Genomic DNA, 19,856 nt, shown 5'->3' on the forward strand with positions numbered 1-19,856 from the left:
ATTGCTTTCATTAATGTATACACAGCGATTGTGGGGCCTTTGAAAGGGGTACAATTGCACATATGTACATATGTATGTTCTTTATTGTATATACACATATATATGATTCCCCCCATTTGAGCTATATGAGATCGTCTCTTGAGTTGTTGGCTTCTCTCGCTCAAAACAAAAGATTGGGGAAGTGGAGTCTAAGGATTGGCAGACATATGCACAATTAGAAAGTGTTGTTGTGTTTGAGTGCATTCGCTAATTGCTAAAGTTGCCAACTCACTATTGTCTGGTAGCTGACAAAAGTGCTATATATAATTAGTTACTAGAGGGCTGGTTTCGGGCTTTCACCTCTAAATACATAATATAGTATATATTATGTATGACATATATTATTATGACATATATATAGTACGAAATATTAAAATCCGGCGCTGTGAAAGGAAACTTTATAAGCCAAAAAAGACACCTAATATTGGTTAAGAGGACTCTGGATGGAAAGATGAGCCAGTCAGACTTAAATGTGAATCGACCCAATGAACTTCTGCAGAGACAGTCCCGCACCTGTTCATTCAAATCATATCCAATTAGTTCCCAGCAGACCCAAACAAGCTGAGCAAATACACAAACGCACTCGGCAGTGTGTTCTTTAAATTGTCGCAAGTGTGTAAATCAGAAAAATGTGACGAACCGAGCGTTGTTTATCAACAACAAAGCGAACAGCACCAGATGGGCAATCTAAATCGAGAACGGCTGAACATACAAAGGCAAACAAATTGGCGAAGAAGGCATAAACCGGTTGCCACTAAGGGAAGTCAGAGCCAAAAGAAAGCGGCGTTGGATGGGGTTCCAAAACCGGTTCATTGAACCTGCACACCACCGGCATCATGGTATAGACACACAGAATGATTCCAGCTCTTTATCACACACAATTCATTCTTTATTTATGCCATTTCTGTTTTTTGTTTAGTTGAGCACAATTACTTGCTTACGGAACGAAATGTAAATAAACATGGCGAGCTATGGTAAATGCAAATGTCTGGAAAAATCGATTATGCGTTTATGCTTAATTCAAATCGGTTATGTTGCTGATGGATGAAAGGACTGCTCCCAAAACCAGTTTAGTCGGTGGCATCGGCCTTGGCCACGGAGAAGGCCTCCGAAACGGGCAGGGTGCCGCTGTTGGCGATGACCACATCCTTGACGGGACGGTCGCGGGCATCGGTGGCCGAGTTCTCGATCTGGCGCACAACATTCATGCCCGACAGGATCTTGCCGAAGACGACGTGGCGTCCATCCAGCCAGCTGGTCTGCTTGGTGGTGATGAAGAACTGCGATCCGTTGGTGTCCTTGCCAGCGTTGGCCATGCTCAACCAGCCGGCGCCGTAGTGCTTCAGCTTGAAGTTCTCATCCTCGAAGCGCTCGCCGTAGATGGAGCGTCCGCCGGTGCCGTCGCCCTTGGTGAAGTCACCGCCCTGGATCATGAAGTCCTTGATGATGCGGTGGAACTTGCTGCCCTTGTAGCTGCGGGGTTAAGAGCGATGTATGGCAATCAGTTTAATTTTCCTTGTTTGTTTATAATCGAATTAAAGAACTAAACAAAAATCGTAAATATATATAGGCACAACTGGGTTTTGAACTCGGATCAAAAAACAAAAAAAAACTAACGCATAAATAAAGAGCACAAAAAAAATGAGCCTATAAACTGCACTTTTATAGTTTGGCAGAGTATAGCATAGACTTAGCACTAGTTGGCGTTCTTTGTTAACCCATTAGTGCCGCCTATTGCCGAGTTGTGCTTTGTCAACTGATGAATACGATTGGCCGCTCAAACGCCACGTAATTGCTTCAATCTGAGAGAACCGCTATAACCTACAAAGTGCCGCTAATCAGCGGCGTCTTTTGCTGGCGTAGCGGTAACAGGCACCCTAACTAGATTTGGGGTATTTTCGGCACTCAGATACCCTACTCACCCTTCGCCTTGGGGCTTCAGCGCCAGCTCCTTGAAGTTCTCGACCGTCTTGGGAACCGTCTTGCCGAACAGACCGATCTCGACGCGGCCAGCGGGCTCACCGCCAATGGTGATGTCAAAGAAAACCTACGCAATCGGAAGCGGTTTATTATTAACAAGTCATCTCACTTGATTTATGGCGCAGTGAATTTGAGTGTGTGTGTATATGCAGGTATATGGTATGTAGATGTGTGTGGAGAATGTAAGGACGAAAGTCCATGGAGCACTCACCTTATCGGTCACTTTGGGTCCCTTGTTATCGTCGGCAACAACGATGCCGGCCACCAGGGCCACCACGAAAACGGATAAGAACAGCTTCATCGTTCCAGAGATTCCCAGCGCTTCAGTTTATTCTTCAAACGACGTCGCCGATGGATATTTCCCGATTGAAATTTCGGTTTCTGTTAGTGATGTAAGAAAACTTTGCTGCATCTCCCAATCGATGGGTTTAGCGATACTTTCCATGTTTTTCTATGTTTTTGTCGAAGTATCGATGTTTAAGTGTGACCATTCGATGACAGCGTTGGCGGAAAATTCAAAATTCATATTGCAGCAAAATATGAAAAGTTAAAGGGATTAAACAAATAAAGAAACTAATAATTTATTATTTACTTCAATTCATCGGTGTAACATTTATTTTGTATAAAAACGTCATTAGCTAATATGTCGAATGTATTAGTTAAATTTTTCGTAGAAACAAAGTTCGTTTGATTTTCTGGGAGTTGAGTTTACTGGTAAAGTTATTAATATTATTTTTATTTTATTAATCAAATATTACAAGCCCAGTTCGCATATAAAATAGTTTTTAATATCGCAGTGCTCTTCGTTCATTAAATGATTCGATTGAGAATCCAGTTCTATGCACATCTTTTGAAAATTCGGATCAAACTCCAGAAATTCGGCCTTTTCGTAGTTGCTGCCGAATACATATGAGGCGTCCTTGCGAGTGTCAGTCCAGTAATTTTTGTTTTGATCCAAGTTCATTCGTACAGTGTCCCACACAGCTTGGGTGCGAGGACTAAACAGGACACCGCCCATTAGCTTACATTTGTACTGAGCGACCGCCCAGGTTTGCTTCTTAAAGTTCTCAATATAGTATGTCTTCGTTCCAATCGGTATGAATCCGGTACCCCAAGAATGTTCTACGCCAGGCGATTCAGATTCCGTGCTAAATACGTTTTCACTGTTAATTTCGGTAAACGGCCAAGCATTATTGCCAGATAAAGTAGTTGGCGGTTCTCTAACGAGGTTCTTTCTGTCCATCATTTCATACAAATCACTTAACTTATTTTCCACATTTTTTAGCCGAAAAGAAATCATACTTATATCATTATCATCAGTATCAGCGGGATCATAGTAGGATGATTCCGGGGGCTGTAATTTGGAATAGAATACAGTGGCGTATTATCTCGTGTTGAGGATATACAAAATTCTTACGATATTCATGGCAAGGATGTTTTGCCAAGCAAGCCCAAAAATAAGGAGCACTAGAATGTGTCGCATGTTGTTTGCCTATCAAAACTCTACTAAACTATGTGGACTGCTGAGCTGAGTTTTTATAGCCACTGAGTACCTCAAATCCAATATAGATTTATTTTTACTATTTTTCTATAAAATATCACAGAATCACATTATTTCCAGTGAATAGGGATTACACTATAAGTATATGTACATATGAAACGTTGATAAGTGTTTCCCTCAGTTACTTTAGTGTGAAGTAAATCATTATATTTCGAATTATGTAACATAAGTAATATGTTTTTCTTGGATTTTTACAAAGGAGAGCGGCGGAGAAGATAATTATTTCATTGATTACGAGAACAAAGAGTTACAAGCTAGAAGCTACAAGCTAAAAGTTTATCTTAAAGATACGGATATACATATGGAGCATAAAAGGAGGGTATTTTATTTTATTTACTGTTCTTAGCACAATAAGTAACACATAAAATAAATGTTGTTTAGTCGATGGTGTGAGTTTAAACAGCCGGAAGCACTTGATTATTGGTGTACTGCTATTTGCGTTTGGGATTTTTCCAGATCCTTGGCAGCTTTCTCTGCTCTCTTCTTCTCCCTGCTGGCCAGAACTTTCTCCCTGGATTTCTGTGCCCTTTCAGCGCAATCTTTGGGTCGTGTCTTCAGGGTCATCTCATCCACGGCCGCCTGTTTACGCGCCGATCTCGAAATGCAACGTTCCATGCAGCTGATGGGCACAAATCTTCCAATGAAGCAGCCGCAGTGCGAACAATAGTGATTGATGTCCTGGCGGCCAGACCATTTCTTACTGAAATAAATTGAATATTACGACGGATTTCGCCAACTCTATGCAGATGGCCAACCAGAGTTTTGTGAATCCCAGGAATCTCTGCAGGCAAGTGACCAGCTCCAGTTGCACCACACTGGTGCCAGTCCTCTCACACGAAGGACAATGAATCCAGGTGGACTCCTCTTTCAGGTATCCCACTTGTGGCTTGTGGCTGACGCTGATGGCCACAATCTGCGGTTCCTCTATCGTCATGGTGTGACTTCCAGCGAGCACGAGCGGTGACTGAAAGATAGATCAAATTTGGAGAGATCATGGAAGATCATGGGTGATCAAGGGAGGGAAAAATCAAAATCGGAATCTCTCTGCCACTTGCTCTTAACCGAGGCGTTGGTCTGGCAATTAAGTCAACGCATGGAAATCAAATGAATAATTCTCTCTGCGTTACAAAGACCATTGGATGTACAGTGTAAGAAATATTGCTTATACTCGAAAGAAAGTTTTATTCGCTTAAAAAACAGTGTATTTTATTGTATTTAAATAAGAGTACAAAACTGAGTTAATTCAGATTCGATGACATCTTCGTGGGTGGTGGGCATCTAAAGTTGTGGACGGCGGTATACGCCCAGGTACTCGCCGCAGGCACCACAGTGATGCCTCTTGGTGCAGCAACGCAGCCAGGATCGCACCACGCGGGTCTTGGCCTTGGTCCTGCAATAGGGACAGGTGATGTCGTTGGGGCCGGGACCCACGGCAAAGTAAAGTGGTTTCGGATCCTGAGCCATTATCGCCACGAAAGATGTTGACTGTTTCGAAAACGAACGCAGACTGAGGCAGGCGAAGAGAAATGGTTGGAATAAGTCAAATGACTTGGGAAGAGAAAAACTTAGACCCACAAGAGAGAGTATGATATTTTCGGTTTATTTTTGTGTTTCGATGGTATTGCAGTGGGTGGGAACTCGAGTGATTTGGAGGAATTTCAATAAATATGCGAGCAATGCTGCCTAGGCGGTGGTTGCCTTCAATTTGAGTGGCTGCCTTCTCTTCATAGAGCGTCCAAAGTAGCAGCCGCAATTGCCGCAGTAATGACTTCGATCCGTTTGCTTGCAGGGCACAAAGTAATTGAAGCAGCAGCAGCAACAGAAGGTCCTGCAAAAGGGATTTTAAAAGTTTTCATTTCACCGTGAAATATGTGAAAATAGAGCAACCTACACGAAGAGACAGCCCACAATGCGGTTTATCTCACTGGCCCACCACTTCAGATCATTCTGCACCACACTCAGATCCTTGATGCCGCAGGCGGGGCACTTGATCTCCACGGGCTCGTGTGGCAGGTTGAGGAACGTGCCGGCCAGGGGCGTGGCAAAGTTCTCGTAGATCTTGCGCTCCTTCCGATCCTCCAGAGCCTTGGCCACCCGCTCCCTGATCTCCCGCTGCGTGGCCGCCTCCTTCTCCGGCAGCGTTGTCGTCATGATCGCTCCACAATCGAACTGAAAGCGAAACGCTGCCAAGCCAGCTGGCAACCTGTTTCGAAACTCATAAATGGAAGAGGGTGCACAGAGAAAAAACATGTGTATTTCCCAAGTGTGGCAAAGAGCATGAGTTTGGGAAGAGCACAGAAAGAGCAGCGGCCGAAGTGATTTACAGTGTGTCTTTAATTGAGTTAGACGCGTAATAGAATTATAGAACACATAAAAATTTGGCATTAATTCTCGATTTAATTGGTGCGCTGAATGGGCTATTTGGCCTTGCGCTGGATTCCCACTTTGCCGCCACACGAGCTGCAGTAGACGCCCTTGGTGGTCCACTCCCGATTGCATCCGCACCAGGTGCACACGCAGCAGATCCAAAAGAGCGGAAAGATGCTGCAATACGAATGTCTTAGTTGCTGCAAAGATCGAGATCCCAGACGGGGGGATAGTCACTTACCAGGACAGCAGGCTGAGGCACAAGCTGGCGTCCTTGCAGCTGGCTGCCCTCATCACCGCCGCCTGACTCCGCTCCCGGCAGAGTGGGCACAACAGCTTGTAGGTGGAGGGTCCAACGGCGTAGTACCGGATGGTTGGTTCCTGCTGGGAGGCGGAAAGTGGAGCAGCCGACTGCTGGGGAATCAGCGTCACCTTCTCCGCCGCGTGATCATCGATGTAGGGCACCAGACCATCCTCCACGACCACATTGGCAATGATATTCCTGGCACGTTCCTCCGCCGTGCTGGCGGGCACCAATCTCACCCGTAGCCGCTCCACCTGCTGCTCCATGGTAACTGACTATCTGATCTCCGCCAGAGCAAGCGAAACTCATCAGCGAGCGCCGATCCGCCGCCAGTCGTAAAGAGAATTCCTAAGAGAGATTCCCCGCTAGAGAAGAATTCGAACACGACCCTGGAGCTATGATGTCATCAGCAGCTATTCGGCGGATATTCATTTGGTGTGGGATTCCTCAACCAGAACCAAATCGACAGCCAAACATGCGGTGAATATTTTTGTTTACCCAACATATAGAGCGGTCGCACCCAAACCACATGGAAAACGTTTCGAAATTATTTCAGGAATTTCCTATCGTGAGGGGATACTTCAAGTGGAATAGTTTTTTAAACACATAAAAATGCGTATTAGGATTTATGCCATATATAGAATAAAAGGTACAACTATAATTTATTTTCAGTGTGCCGCTATAGTTCGTAGAAACACGTTTAACCGGCGAAAACAGCTGATAACTACGATTGTTTATGTTTAGGCATTTGTTTATGTTTTTATGTGCTCAAACTAGCTTTGTTAGTAGTTTCTCTCGTTTACAAACCGAGCTGAGAGAGAGCTTTTAAGCATAAGTAGAATAAAACCAAACTAGTTATTTATTACAGTGTTCTATGCACTCAAACTTAGCAAACTTATTAAAGGCATTTGGCCAGTTAGGTTTCATTTAGTTTCTCTTGGTCAAGCGCAGCTTCAAAGGCTCCTTGGTCACCAAAACGGGAGCGGCATCGAAACGGAACTCCACCTCCTTGCGCGGAGATGGGATCAGATCGAAGTTGGCCAGCACCTTGGCCACCGCCACCTTGGAGTTGACCTTTCCCATGCGAAGAGCTAATAAAGATTAAGGATTAAGGGATCAGGATCACCATGCACATCCTTACCTATGCAGTGCCTGGGACCCTCTCCAAAAGGCATGTAGGCAGCCTGGTCGTAGTTCATGGTGTCCGCATCGAAGCGGTGGGGATCGTAGCCATTGGGATTGGGGAAATAGGCGGGATCACGCTGGATGCCAAAGAGCGAGATCAGAATGGGTGTGCCCTTGGTTATGATGTGGTCGGTTCCGGGCACTGGGTAATCTTCGGTGCACTCCCGATTGAGGAACGGCAGGCCGGGGTATTTGCGAATGGTTTCTGCAATCATACTTTGAGTTTAGGATGGTAGAAACTATGAGTGCACCCACCCATGATGCAGAGATCCAAGAACTTCAAGTCCTGCACCGCCTCGTAGGTGAACCTATCCTTGGGCTTTAGCTTGTGCTTCGCCAGCACGGCATCCACTTCCTCTCGCGCCTCCTGCAGCAGTTCCGGGTACATGGACAGCTCGTAGAGGGTGAAGGCAGATGCCGCAGCTGTGGATTCCGAGCCCGCCACGTAGAAGAGGAATGCCTGGGCGGCGATCTTCTCGATCGACATGGACTTCAGCTGCTCCTGTGCAGTTTCCATGTCCCACACCTCGTCGTCGTCCTCGCCAATCTTGCCCGTATTTCGCAGGCGGATCAGCAGCTGCAGCATGTCCTTTCGCACCACGTTGTGCTGCTCCCGGAACTCGATGGTGCGCCTCATCATGTCGCGCAGGGATGTCAGGACACGGCTCTCGTAGCCCAGGCGATTCATCAGCTTAGCAATCCTGCGAAAAAGTAATATAAATCTGGCTATAAAACAGGGTAATTTTCAAACTCACGGTGGACAAATGAACATGGACATGTTGTGAATCTTCAGCAGCAGAGATTCATCCCTTGACGTGGAGCTGCTGATCTCACGGAACTCGTTCTTCGGATTGCTGAAGCTGTCTATCTCCAGGCCAAAAATGACCGACCCAATGATGTCCACCGCATAGGTGGTCATCACATCCTTGATCTCCACCTCGTCGCTTTGGTCCAGTGCTCCCTCCAAGTGCTGCACCAACTTATCGCCCACATCGTCGATGGTGCCGAACATGCCCTTAATTTTGCCGGACGAGAACGATGGTGTGAGTTTCTGGCGTAGATTCCGCCATGAGGCACCTCGCAGATTGAAAAGGTTGGCGGACAAGGGATCCTTATCCTCGTCCACGTACACTCCGCGATCGTGGAAACTGGCGAAATCGCTGGTCATGATTTGCCGTGCCAATTGGGCATCTCGGATCAGAATGCTGCGCTTGTTCATCATGTAAATGCCAACGATTTTGGCCTCGTGCCGGGCGTATATATCACTCAGAGCCATGCCCAAGCTTCGTTCCTGCTTCATGACCGTATCCATCACTCCGAAAGGTATCTTTGCCGGCTCCTCCTCGACTCCCAATCGCTGCCAGTGGGTGTAGTGCCGCCTCACATATCTGTACAGCAGACCCACGCATAGGATCACCAGAAGAATAGCCCACATTTTGAGAATCTCTCTTGGGGGAGCAGCAACTTTTGGTATTGAAAGTCTACAATTTCTGAAAGTGGTGAAATATTGGCGAACTTCTCGATGCACACCTCCCAAACTGTACACTTCTACTGCATGGGCTGCGTTCTTATAGAGACGTAGAACCCCCGATAAGCGCTACGTACAACTGACCAGCGATCTGGAGGCTTTTTCTCTGGAATTTGCTGCTCTTCCAGCAAATCAACAAGTGACTTCTCAGCTGGAAAAAGCTTTCGACTCTTCAGGGAGCAGGGCGGCAAACAAACCCAAAGAGACTACCTGTTGAGCCAACTGCCAAAACACCCAACTAACTATAAACAGCATATCACGATGATCAACAGCATATCCTGATGCTCCCAATTAGTTCTTTAAATTGTTCTTAAGACTGCTGCGTAGTATTGCTTAAATTTATTTAATAATGCTCATTGGCGCGCCTCGATTCGATGGCTCTGCGCTGTCTGCCCAGTTTCTTCTCGTCCAGCTGCTCCTTCTCCACCTTGTGGAAGTTCTGCCAGCGTCCGTGGTCCTCCACCTCGCCGCGTTGCAGCCGGAAGAGGGTCCTTTTGTACCAGCTCAGGGTGATGTCGCGTCCAATGAAGCAGCCACAGGAGCTGCAGTAGTGGTTCACATCATGACGACCCTTCCAGCGAATGGGATTGCTAGAGGATAGAGATTAGAACCATGAAGGCTGCTTCATAGAATTAAATCCCAAACTTTACGCACCAGCAGAGCAGCACATTCAGCGAGCAGGCCAGCTTCTGTAGAAAGGTGACTGCCTCCGACTTCACGTGGGTGGTCTGCAGCTGCTGGCAGGCCGGACACTCCAGCTCCTGGGGCTCAGTGGTAAGGTGGCCCACCTGCGGAATGGCCGAGATGTCGCCCTCGAAGGCGCTGCCATCCAGACTCTCGGTGCTGGCCATCTCGAAGCGACAGAGCAACTGACCGAAGAGCCACGAGCATTCGCATAATGTATCTGTATCTGCATTCGCGATCAAAAAGTCTAAGAGCGTGCCAGAGAGTGGGATAGAGAGATGTATAGATACGTTTTTGGAGGCACCGCCTGAGTGCCTGAGTGATGATCGAATAAATTCAAGTAACTTATTAAAAAGATTTGACAACAGCTGCCGGTTTATTTATAGATCATTTGCGTGAATTCGAGAATCCGAGACTATCCGAAACTAAGTGGGACGCCAGTGGTATCCCAAGTGACCACCGCATCGGCTGCAGAACACGCGCTTCGACTTCAGGCGACTCTGCAGACAGGAGTACACGAACGTCAGGGCGAAGATGGGAAAGCAACTGAAAGGTGGAGAGTTAAGAGGAAAGTTAATCCATGGACTAAACGTTCAGAATTCAGGAGTTTCCTACCAGGACAACGTGGACAAGAGGCAGCTGAGCTGGCCCAGCGCTCCTGTCATCTCCACTGTTTCCGTCTTGGAACTCTGCTGGCACAGTGGACACCGCACCTGGTAGCTGCTGGGTCCGATGCTGAAGAATCGCACCTGCGGCTTGCCAGGACGCTCCTCCAGCGTGATAGTGGTGGCCGCCGACTGGTTGTCCCTGTCCCCCTCCTGGAGATCCAACTCCAGATCCGCATCCAAGTCGTTCCCCCGAGACATTGCGACTGGCCAGCGTCGAATGCTAAACATTTTCGCGAATCCCGAGGCAGTGAAATTCGAAAAAGAGATCTACCTGACCAAAGAGATCCAATTGAAGAGAAACCACTGAGAGCATCGTGCAGAAATCACCAAATTATTTGGCACTCAGTCTCAGCGCTCATCACTCGCCGCAAGGTCAACAAAAAAGTGCTTAAAAACTAAACAAAACAAACAATTACAAGCGGAGCACCCACTCCGGTTGCCCCAACCCACGCCCCTTCCCCTTTCCCTCTCCTCATTGTCTCTTCCATGCCCCCAAGAGGTATCCACACTTGCCACAGATGACCTTGCAGTCGTTGGTGGAGCGCCTCGGGCAGCAGGGATAGATGGGCAGCAGGGCAAAGCAGCTGGAAACGATAGGGAAACAATCCGAATTAATATTATACAAATATAAACTATAACTTAACTATTTAATGTGTCATAACATATATAAAGATACAAAGGAAACCCCAGAAGAAGTGCACTCACCACATGGTAAGGAGTCGCTCCAGCCGGACTCCCTGCTCGTGCAACCGCTCGTGGCACTCCGGACAGTACATCTGGCGGAGGCAGCTGATGTTGGTGGCCGTGGGCGGTGGAGGCGATACCTTCTCGGCCAGCTGGCCCGTGGAGTTGCTCTTGCGGCAGAAGTAGGTCTCCGGCTCGGAGTCCTCGGCATAGCCGTAGGGATAGCCTCTGTGCGGCGGCGTGGCCAGGAGCAGCTGGTCCAGGGCCTGGGCCGACTTCTGCTTGACCTGGCCGCAGTTGGGGTTGAGGTTAATCTCCACCAGGTCCGGTGGGAACTGCTCGTCGTCGGGCGCTTGGAGGTGGAACTTCAGCTGGCGGCTCATGTTGTTGAACTGACTCGACTCCGGTTTTCTATTTGCCTATAAATTGGGTTATTTTACAATTGAAACATAAGAAACATAAGTCAAACAGTTATCGCTTGCCCAGTTCGTTGGCAAGGGGGATAAAATATTTCATTTTTGGGGCTGCGGGGGGCGTTAGACAAACCAGTTGTTCATCTGTTTGTCAAGCCCCCGTATTTGCCTAGCACTATTTTCATGGCTGCGAAGTTAACGGCTGCACTTGAACGTAGATCCATGAGGAAAAGCTTCCGCAAAGCTTCCGGCGAGTGGGTGGTAAACTGAGCTTTTCCTATAACAAATAAATATATATACATATACAGTTAACTTAACCCATTGAGGATCAGGGTCTGTTATTTGTTTAACTTCATTCCTAGGATTTTGCAGGGCATATATAGAACATAAAGCACATGCATCACATGAGACAGAATAAATAAGTTTGTTTTTTGACACAAATTAAACAATTTAGGATTTAATTTAAATTCCCATCTAATGTGAAATTAATGTTCATATTAAATGTAGGCTGCAGAAATGGAAAAATGATGCGATATCTGGTAAAGAGTCATATGTAGATATATACAAACCGGTCACGCACCTGCTAAATTACAAAAATATTATTTTATGGCGAGAGCACACGAGTCGACAACCTGTGTTTGTTTATACTCTCTCTCTTGGCAAAATACACGTACTAAATGTTACATTTATTTAAGGCTTATTCATCACCTTCATGTGCCATAAAGGTGTTATCAAGCAAGTGACTCATCTGCCGCCTATGTCGCCTATGGAGGAGTAGCATCGCTGTAGCTCACTAAATCAAGTGCACAATAAACGAGGTATCCGATTATTAGTTTGACAGAAACCCCATTTGTATGGAAGCTATCACCTCTCCAGCGATAAGATAAGATAGTGGCCAATCGTTGAGGTATTGCCGGAGCAACAGTTCAGATTCGTTCCTCAGTGCAACGCCAGCCAGCAAAGCGATCGGTTCAGTTCGGTCGGGAAACCAGAAAAAATACATTTCGAAGAAACATTAAGAAGAAACTTAATCCGGAACCATGAGCAAGCAGCCTCCGCCGTACAGTGAGCAGTCCGGATACACTCCCGCACAAACCTATCAGCCCGGCGGCCCCACCCAGCCACCACTGTACCCACCCATGCCGCAGCCAGCGCAATCCTCCACGGTGATCATCCAGACCACCACCACCTCCAACCTGGTGCCCATCGGCAGCGGGCCCACCCGTATCCGCTGTCCCTCCTGCCACGCCGAAGTACTGACCACCGTGAAGGCCACTCCCTCGGGCAGGACGCACTGCTGGGCCCTCATCCTGTGCCTCTTCATGTGAGTCACTAGTCAGGCATCTGATCCGAAGTCACTGCTTACCACCAAATGTATATACATAGCTAGGGGTCAGGAGTTTGAAACCAAACAAAGTGTCTTAAGGTGGACTTAGTGCTTCATAAGGTTAACCTTAATCCAGTCAAGTGACTTGGAACTTTTGTATACAGTTGCGTAAAGAGGAATTGAAATGGTTTTTTTTATAACAAAAGTAATAGATCTTAATCAGTAATAACTCTATAGATAGCTTAACAATCTAGATATGTTTGCGTATCGCCCAAGCAAACATGTTTTATAACTTGTTTTATTTCCAACTCGTTACAATGCCTCGGCTAACTACTAAAAAGCGAAAAAGCTACGCCCATGAACCACTTGCGGCCCCTTATCGCCGGGGAAAAACAATAGGTTTCTACGGGTATTGCGACTGTATGCAGGTGATACGTGAAAACATTGTTATCTCAACTGGAACTGGAGTTGAGTCAGATAACGAATGGGGGCCTGGAAAGGGGGAAAGGGGGTGAAAGCAAGCAAGCTGACTGATATCGGCCAATTCGGAATTAGTGCTCTGACTAATAGCTTAATTCCCCGAACCTATCCATTTAATACAACGCTAATTTCCAATTCCACTCCATCCACAGCTGCTGGCCCTGCGTGTGTCTTCCGTACTGCATGGACTCCTGCCAGAATGCCAACCACTACTGCCCCAACTGCAGTGCCTACATCGGCACCTACGAGAACTAACCAACTAACGTCTATTTATGCATAAATATAGAAAACCTTAAGCACTAGCGTCATAGCCCACTGAAATTGAATTGTAAATATACCAACTGTGAATGTACGAACGTCACGCATTAAACTCATGAGACTCACACAGGAAGCGGAAATGCGACAAGATATCTTGGGACTAAGCATTTGGCTGCTGTGTATTTCGAGTGGATTATAAAGTAATATAAATTTTTTAAAAATTTAGACGATAATGTGGCCACTATTTGTTATTTACCACAACATTTTGGGTATTAAGGAAATAGCTGTTTCGATCGATCATTGCGAGAAACTAACGGCAACAGTTTAATGGCCATTTTACAATAATCTTATTACTATCGCTCAAAAAGCCTAATCAGTAAAATGGATCATAAATAGCTATTGTATCAAAAGCAATATACACAAGTTGTCTGGAAAGCAGCCACCCTTTTGGCACCCAATCAAGCCAACAACTGGAAATGGCACAGCGGCACTGGAACCAGTGTCAATCGATCAGGTGCTGCACATGCCGACTCCTCTTGTACCCCTCCACAGCGTCATAGTAGGTGGGTCACCTAAAAAGTACCTGTCAATTAGTCAGAAAAGATAACGATTGCGATAGAGCAGTGTTGTCATTAAATGGCGGGCTATTTCAGTGCATGCCCCGCCGCAAACATGAGCAGCACATGGGTGGGCACAGCTCCAGCACCGGTCGACACGGAAATGGGGACCGTTACCGCGCAGCCAGACTGTGGGGTTGAGGTGACCTAGATACCCGTATACACTCTGAACGCGGTGGGGGCGGACGCACTGCCGCCGACTGTGGGCACCAAGCCGGTGAGGGTGAGGTGTCCGGCCTGCAAGGGCGAGGTCACCACCAGTCTGGTCACGGCCCCCACCTACAAGACCCACCTGTGCGGCCTGACCCTGTACATCTGCTGGTGAGTGGTGCGCCAGGATGCCACCGGGTATACTAACTGCTTTGCTTACCCGATTCCCCAGCTGCTGGCCTTTCATCTGCCTCCCCTACTTCATCAACTACTGCAAGAGTGTGCAGCACTACTGTCCCAACTGTGGATGCCACATAGGGAGCTACAGCATTTGATCAAGAGCTGCCCCTCCGCACTGCCAGCCATCCTTTCCAGGTCAATACCTAATCTACTTTAGCCATATATAGAAACAATAAATAATTACAACATTTTAAGTCATAAGAAGTCATCTTTGGGGCACGTTACTCATACGCACCGTTTAATTTTGTGGTCCATATTATCGATAATTACTCGATAGTACTCATAATGTTGGTGCCCTAAATACCCTGAAGATAAGGTAATCGATAATAATTCAGAATCTATGGAATACCGTGTAAGCCGATAAGGCAGTTTCGGCTAACTGTCATCGATATCATCGATGTACATATGTACAGCGATCCTCTAGTTGTCCCGCTCCCTCGTGAAGTACTCAATACGTACTTTGTTTTTGTTTTCGCCGAAGCGAAGCACATGCATTTCGGAAGCTTTCAGTTGGTATCAGTTCTCGGTTTGCTGTGGTCGGTATTTAACTGTAAACAACGGGTTGTTTCGTTCGCTGTGATTTGAAGAATATCGAGTAGTATCTAAAATGGACTACAAGCGCGTGGACTCCCCGCCGGCCTACTCGGACGACTTTGCTACCGCTCCTCCGGCGGAGACGGACCTGCAGCAGTACCCGGCGTCGCCCGCACCCCTTTATCCGCCGATGCCCCAGATGATCCAAACCACGGCGATGTCGCCGCCGCCCGTGAACGTGGTCCATCATCAGACCACGGTGCTGGTGGACAATCCCGGCCAGGGAATGATCTGTCCCCACTGCAACGCCCGGATTCGCGTGCGCGTGGAGCACCATCCCACCGGAAAGACCTACTGCCTGGCGGCGTTTCTCTGCCTGTTCCTGTAAGTACATGGAGCTCTCACAGTTGTGGTCACAGCCATAGCAACAAACGTACTACATATAACGCTGCAATATATAACATTATATACATAATATATAATACATGTATATGTAACATATATACATATATTAATACGTAACAAATTAAGTTGATAGCTTTTTATGAATGGTAATGTTTGACCAGTCTGCTATATTTGTGACCGCAGTTGTTCTGTTTATACTTTACCAGGAAAAGCTATGTATGAGTAATCGCCGATCGTGCCAAGTAAGCAATATTATATGTGTACATTTCCCCTCCTTATCCTCCAGGTGCTGGCCCTGCGTCTGCGCCCCTTGCTGCTGCAACTGCTGCTACAAGACCTCCCAGTTCTGCCCCAACTGCAACGCCTGCTTGGGTTCGTTTTGAAGACGCCAGCGAAAAAACTCGCCGATTTCATATTTACTCCCACGTACACACTCTGTATTCATATTCGTATATAACCAACTATATATATGTATCTCCTCATGGATCGACGGCGTCTAAATGGTGCCTCTATCAGTAACACTTACCATACTTATGTATATAAATATACATACATACATTCTTTAAGCGAATCTGCTTTGTAAGCAATGCCCAACTGACAGCGAATTCGAACAAGGAAAATAAAATAAACAAAAAAAAGCTTGGCCAATCGAAGCGTTTTCTGGGGTTCCCCTTATTTGAATTGCTGTATTTTCTGTTTGCGGATCTGGCTACATTGTTGCTGCAACATTTAGGCAACTTGATTGCAAGGGAAATACAGTTTGGTTTTCGGTATAGGAAATACATATACATGATAACATACATTTTAAGCTTCGATGTATGTACATATATTTTGTTGTTTTTGTGTACTTTTTGGCGGTCTTTTCTTGAAACATGCGTAGCCACACCACATATGTTTCGGCACTAAATGTTGATATGAAATTAGTTTGAACCGGTAAAAGTCATGTTGCTGGGCGACCCGCCATGTTGACATCGTTCAAATTGATGTCTGAAAACAAAAAAGATATAATATAATAAGACTAAATTATGTGATTAAGACCGCTGCTTAGATGCCTTAATTCTCCTGCTCATGCTTATAAATTAAATTAGCGAAGTACTAAAAATTTAGTGCAATATTTGAATATATGTTAAATGTTAAGTTCTCAAGGAATGTGACAAAGTCGTTTTTATGAATCATCCAAACTAGTGATATCTGCTCGCGATTAGCAACATCCTGTTGCTCAGCCGATTGTTCCTAGCGACATAACTTTTGCCATCGCGGCTATTCGCTTCGCGCCCTGAAATTTCTGGCCGCACAACACTTTCGCAGCTCCAGCAGTGCGCATCAACTATTTGTATTTGTCTCTCTGTGGAATCGACATTCCACTTCAATTATTTCGACGACACCGATTGTAAGTATACCGGGAAAGATGTGCTATTCAAACTGGGGATTGGGACAAACATTGGGTAATTGGGTAATCAGAAAAATATCTGGCCAAATTATACATACGTATACATAGTTAAATATGCGTGGCTAGGCAAAGAGGACAACGCCTTCAAGATGATTACCGCTGCGCTGCCGCTCCCCAAAATGTTTACTTTTAACTCGGGGGAAAACTGAGCAGAGGCACGCAGGACAATGGGCGGATTTCAGGGGGTGGAGTGTTAATCACTGGCGCCGGACACACCCGCTGATAGATGAGGATATTGTGCTAGGTAGTAGGGTTCCAGCCAGTGGGAACCTACATAAATAGATTCCGTTGATTTTGGCCAGGGTCAGACCGGGTCAGCAAGCAAATTGGGCAAGTACCAAAGTGAGTGTCGGCGAAGAGATGATAGATGGAATGGGGCACGAACAGAAGCGGTTGTGCGATGACGGCATCGCCGCGAAGCTTGCCACATGGCACAAGCGCTTCCATTGAGGGGAAGAGCCATGGGGATGATGTCACGGCGCCAAAAGGGATTGCGCCGCAGCAGCGCGGAGTTATCGACGGGAGATAAGGCTGATCACAGCTTGTTGGCATGGCGGGTGTGCAATTAAAATCGCCATTAGGCAGCCAATTTAATGCTCATGCAACGCAGCAGCGGCACGCGACGTATTCAGGTTTTCAAGTTGTCACGCTTTCAAGGCCGCCGCTGCAATCGATATGAGAGTTATTAGAGCTTCCTGTGCTTTCTTTCTGCATTCTTTCAGTTCCCCCCAACAGTGTCACCAATGTCAAGTCCCGTCGGCCCGGAACCGTGCAACGTGGTGTGCCCCAGTTGCCGCCAACAGGTTACCACTCGCGTGGAGCCGAAGGCCACCACCAAGACCCATCTGATTGCACTGATCATGTGCCTCACCTGGTAAGCCAACTATCATCTATAGCAACATATAGTTACATGCCACAGTAATGATCTCTACCTTGCAGCCTGTGGCCCTGTGCTTGCTGCCTGTACTGCACCCAATGCGCCCGCAACGCCGACCACCACTGCCCATCCTGCAACGCCTTCATCGGCACCTACGAGCGCTGAGCAGCTGCACTCGGGAGTTGGTGTTTTTCCACGGACTGCAGCCGGTAGCCGTGCCGAAAGGCAGCCCATCACCTCGCCCACTTTATGTATTGCTACCCCTCTCACATTTACTGCGACGCAATATTTTGATTACACGCAGAACATTGCAGTAGCAGCTTATGCTTTTGTATCCTCGGCACAGCAATAAAAGGATTCCAGGAAGTAAAGGAGTGTTGTTTTACTTGGGGGGCTTCTTTCAGTGGGAGACAACGCAATTCTTGAGCGGCGTTAAAATCCACTTATGTCGTATATAAATATGCAAATTGATGATACATATAGTATATGCGTATAAATAACACGTGTACGTATAAATAGCGGCAAAGACCATCTCATCCCGCGTGGGAAAAAGCTGGTGCTGTATCTATCTGAATATGAAATACTCTACTAAAAGGTAATTGCTGAAATGTCGCTTTTATTGCTAGCCATTGACATAAATTGATTAATGCCTGAGCTGGCTCGCAATTCGCTGCCAAAGCTGCTCCAGAAAGGCACATATGTATGTACATATGTACATAAGGCAGTCCAGTCCTCTAATCGTCACATAATATTTGACGGAAATCGCTTAGTGCTGCTCCATAGGAATGCCGACACCCCCGCGTCGGAGGAGAAGTTCGCCGAGCGACGAAGTGAAGGCCTCCGTTGGAGGAGCTCGCTTCGGTTTCAGTTGGTTTCAGTTGCTGGCTGAATTTCAAGCGCGTAGCACACATCGCTCGGAATAATTACTTGGAATGGAGAAGAACTATCCGCCCCAGGCTCCTGGTTTCCAGGCACCGCCCAGCTATGATAACACCTCGCAGGCCTATGGCCAGATGAATCAGCCGCAGGCAGTGATAATGCAGGGTGAATACTCCAATACCAAGAACTGTGAACTGTGTGAATCAATCGCCAATAGTGGCCAATCTCTTGGAGCCACGCGATTGTAGAGAAGCTTTGCAAGCGTCGTGTATCCCATGTTATACAGAAAACGCATCGTGTTTTTTTCCAGCTCCTCCCAATGTACTCGGCGGCGTACCATCCATGGCCACCTGTCCGAGCTGCGGCGTCCGGCGGCAGACGAGGGTGGAGTTCGAGCCGAGCACCAAGACCCATCTGCTGGCCCTGCTCATCTGCATGCTGGGGTAAGTGCATCCACCTGTTTGCTCCAGACTCCGGACTAATGCCACTAATTTTCAGGGGCATTTGCTGCTGCTGCATTCCGTACTGCACCGACTCCTGCCAGTCGGCCAAGCACACCTGTAGCAGCTGCGGCGCCTACGTGGGCACCTACAAGAACTAGGAGTGCTTTTGGAATAGTAATTACTAAAGGAGCAGGAAGAACAGAAGGAACAGGAACCGATCCCACTTTGCATTTGCAGCACTTTGAAATGGTCGATGGGATCAGATTTGGAACAGATACCTACGAAATGTAACTCATATTCAGCTTTATTGAACATTGTTTCTGCATTGGTGTACCTTTTAAAATAAATATATAATCACACGAATATTTGGTGCTATCTATATAAATGTTAGAAGTGGAAGGTTCCAGTTGGCAAATTCCTATGTAATATTAATACTTTTCAGAAATTTGCGAGGGGAGGAGACCTCAATTCGGTCACAGCAACTACTCTGATATTTTTTATGATAATGGTTTTTCGCTGACGTATGTAAATGCTTGCCCAGTACTTGGAAGCTGAATTTGGAGTACATATTTATGTGAATACATACTTGCTTATCTGAGGAATAAGCTTCAATTATTTCTACAATTAATTTAAAAAATAAGTACACACAATTATCACTTCCGCTTTATTGAACCTGATAATCAGGAAATTAAACAATTCGAACTTATGCAAACTTATGCCAATCAACAAAGGGAAGAATTGTGTAATTCAATATGTACTTGGATTTTATATCTGTGATCAAGG

At 46.5% G+C, this 19,856-nt stretch overlaps 14 protein-coding genes across 14 annotated transcripts; 5 read left to right on the forward strand and 9 right to left on the reverse strand.

Moving 5' to 3' along the window:
* Positions 1–906: 906 nt before the first annotated feature.
* On the reverse strand, positions 907–2,397 carry LOC122615045 (peptidyl-prolyl cis-trans isomerase 6). Its single transcript, XM_043789879.1, has 3 exons — positions 2,231–2,397; positions 1,962–2,086; positions 907–1,512 (listed from the first exon to the last, which is right to left on the reverse strand). The coding sequence occupies exons 1-3, from the start codon at positions 2,318–2,320 to the stop codon at positions 1,110–1,112; spliced, it is 618 nt and encodes a 205-aa protein (XP_043645814.1). The 5' UTR covers positions 2,321–2,397; the 3' UTR covers positions 907–1,109.
* A 1,561-nt stretch (positions 2,398–3,958) lies between these two features.
* Positions 3,959–4,523, reverse strand: LOC122615048. The gene is made up of 2 exons (XM_043789881.1): positions 4,336–4,523; positions 3,959–4,280 (listed from the first exon to the last, which is right to left on the reverse strand). Exons 1-2 carry the CDS (start codon positions 4,512–4,514, stop codon positions 3,998–4,000), a joined length of 462 nt encoding a protein of 153 aa, XP_043645816.1. The 5' UTR covers positions 4,515–4,523; the 3' UTR covers positions 3,959–3,997.
* A 247-nt stretch (positions 4,524–4,770) lies between these two features.
* Positions 4,771–5,149, reverse strand: LOC122615052. Its single transcript, XM_043789886.1, has one exon. The coding sequence runs from the start codon at positions 5,042–5,044 to the stop codon at positions 4,859–4,861; it is 186 nt and encodes a 61-aa protein (XP_043645821.1). The 5' UTR covers positions 5,045–5,149; the 3' UTR covers positions 4,771–4,858.
* A 15-nt stretch (positions 5,150–5,164) lies between these two features.
* Positions 5,165–5,756, reverse strand: LOC122615044. The gene is made up of 2 exons (XM_043789878.1): positions 5,472–5,756; positions 5,165–5,408 (listed from the first exon to the last, which is right to left on the reverse strand). The coding sequence occupies exons 1-2, from the start codon at positions 5,729–5,731 to the stop codon at positions 5,264–5,266; spliced, it is 405 nt and encodes a 134-aa protein (XP_043645813.1). The 5' UTR covers positions 5,732–5,756; the 3' UTR covers positions 5,165–5,263.
* Positions 5,757–5,856: 100 nt separating this feature from the next.
* On the reverse strand, positions 5,857–6,517 carry LOC122615049. The gene is made up of 2 exons (XM_043789882.1): positions 6,189–6,517; positions 5,857–6,124 (listed from the first exon to the last, which is right to left on the reverse strand). The coding sequence occupies exons 1-2, from the start codon at positions 6,515–6,517 to the stop codon at positions 5,998–6,000; spliced, it is 456 nt and encodes a 151-aa protein (XP_043645817.1). The 3' UTR covers positions 5,857–5,997.
* Positions 6,518–6,909: 392 nt separating this feature from the next.
* Positions 6,910–8,973, reverse strand: LOC122615043 (probable cytochrome P450 6d2). Its single transcript, XM_043789877.1, has 4 exons — positions 8,192–8,973; positions 7,692–8,137; positions 7,393–7,641; positions 6,910–7,342 (listed from the first exon to the last, which is right to left on the reverse strand). Exons 1-4 carry the CDS (start codon positions 8,869–8,871, stop codon positions 7,179–7,181), a joined length of 1,539 nt encoding a protein of 512 aa, XP_043645812.1. The 5' UTR covers positions 8,872–8,973; the 3' UTR covers positions 6,910–7,178.
* Positions 8,974–9,307: 334 nt separating this feature from the next.
* LOC122615050 lies at positions 9,308–9,914 on the reverse strand. Its single transcript, XM_043789883.1, has 2 exons — positions 9,619–9,914; positions 9,308–9,554 (listed from the first exon to the last, which is right to left on the reverse strand). Exons 1-2 carry the CDS (start codon positions 9,813–9,815, stop codon positions 9,308–9,310), a joined length of 444 nt encoding a protein of 147 aa, XP_043645818.1. The 5' UTR covers positions 9,816–9,914.
* Positions 9,915–9,993: 79 nt separating this feature from the next.
* Positions 9,994–10,695, reverse strand: LOC122615051. Its single transcript, XM_043789885.1, has 2 exons — positions 10,264–10,695; positions 9,994–10,194 (listed from the first exon to the last, which is right to left on the reverse strand). The coding sequence occupies exons 1-2, from the start codon at positions 10,542–10,544 to the stop codon at positions 10,074–10,076; spliced, it is 402 nt and encodes a 133-aa protein (XP_043645820.1). The 5' UTR covers positions 10,545–10,695; the 3' UTR covers positions 9,994–10,073.
* Positions 10,696–10,742: 47 nt separating this feature from the next.
* On the reverse strand, positions 10,743–11,451 carry LOC122615046. The gene is made up of 2 exons (XM_043789880.1): positions 11,022–11,451; positions 10,743–10,900 (listed from the first exon to the last, which is right to left on the reverse strand). Exons 1-2 carry the CDS (start codon positions 11,381–11,383, stop codon positions 10,789–10,791), a joined length of 474 nt encoding a protein of 157 aa, XP_043645815.1. The 5' UTR covers positions 11,384–11,451; the 3' UTR covers positions 10,743–10,788.
* A 922-nt stretch (positions 11,452–12,373) lies between these two features.
* Positions 12,374–13,530, forward strand: LOC122613515 (lipopolysaccharide-induced tumor necrosis factor-alpha factor homolog). Its single transcript, XM_043787721.1, has 2 exons — positions 12,374–12,737; positions 13,373–13,530. Exons 1-2 carry the CDS (start codon positions 12,454–12,456, stop codon positions 13,473–13,475), a joined length of 387 nt encoding a protein of 128 aa, XP_043643656.1. The 5' UTR covers positions 12,374–12,453; the 3' UTR covers positions 13,476–13,530.
* A 602-nt stretch (positions 13,531–14,132) lies between these two features.
* On the forward strand, positions 14,133–14,679 carry LOC122613516 (lipopolysaccharide-induced tumor necrosis factor-alpha factor homolog). Its single transcript, XM_043787724.1, is given in 2 exon segments — positions 14,133–14,416; positions 14,478–14,679. Coding segments are annotated over 2 exon segments (369 nt in total). The 5' UTR covers positions 14,133–14,150; the 3' UTR covers positions 14,581–14,679.
* Positions 14,680–14,985: 306 nt separating this feature from the next.
* LOC122614086 (lipopolysaccharide-induced tumor necrosis factor-alpha factor homolog) lies at positions 14,986–16,072 on the forward strand. Its single transcript, XM_043788558.1, has 2 exons — positions 14,986–15,403; positions 15,711–16,072. Exons 1-2 carry the CDS (start codon positions 15,093–15,095, stop codon positions 15,805–15,807), a joined length of 408 nt encoding a protein of 135 aa, XP_043644493.1. The 5' UTR covers positions 14,986–15,092; the 3' UTR covers positions 15,808–16,072.
* A 656-nt stretch (positions 16,073–16,728) lies between these two features.
* On the forward strand, positions 16,729–18,087 carry LOC122612276 (lipopolysaccharide-induced tumor necrosis factor-alpha factor homolog). Its single transcript, XM_043785772.1, has 3 exons — positions 16,729–16,814; positions 17,597–17,748; positions 17,814–18,087. Exons 2-3 carry the CDS (start codon positions 17,618–17,620, stop codon positions 17,914–17,916), a joined length of 234 nt encoding a protein of 77 aa, XP_043641707.1. The 5' UTR covers positions 16,729–16,814; positions 17,597–17,617; the 3' UTR covers positions 17,917–18,087.
* A 534-nt stretch (positions 18,088–18,621) lies between these two features.
* On the forward strand, positions 18,622–19,425 carry LOC122612275 (lipopolysaccharide-induced tumor necrosis factor-alpha factor homolog). Its single transcript, XM_043785771.1, has 3 exons — positions 18,622–18,795; positions 18,941–19,073; positions 19,129–19,425. Exons 1-3 carry the CDS (start codon positions 18,684–18,686, stop codon positions 19,229–19,231), a joined length of 348 nt encoding a protein of 115 aa, XP_043641706.1. The 5' UTR covers positions 18,622–18,683; the 3' UTR covers positions 19,232–19,425.
* Positions 19,426–19,856: the final 431 nt, after the last annotated feature.

The sequence above is a fragment of the Drosophila teissieri genome, chromosome 2R (genome assembly GCF_016746235.2).
Source record: "Drosophila teissieri strain GT53w chromosome 2R, Prin_Dtei_1.1, whole genome shotgun sequence".
Taxonomy (NCBI): Eukaryota; Metazoa; Arthropoda; class Insecta; order Diptera; family Drosophilidae; genus Drosophila; species Drosophila teissieri.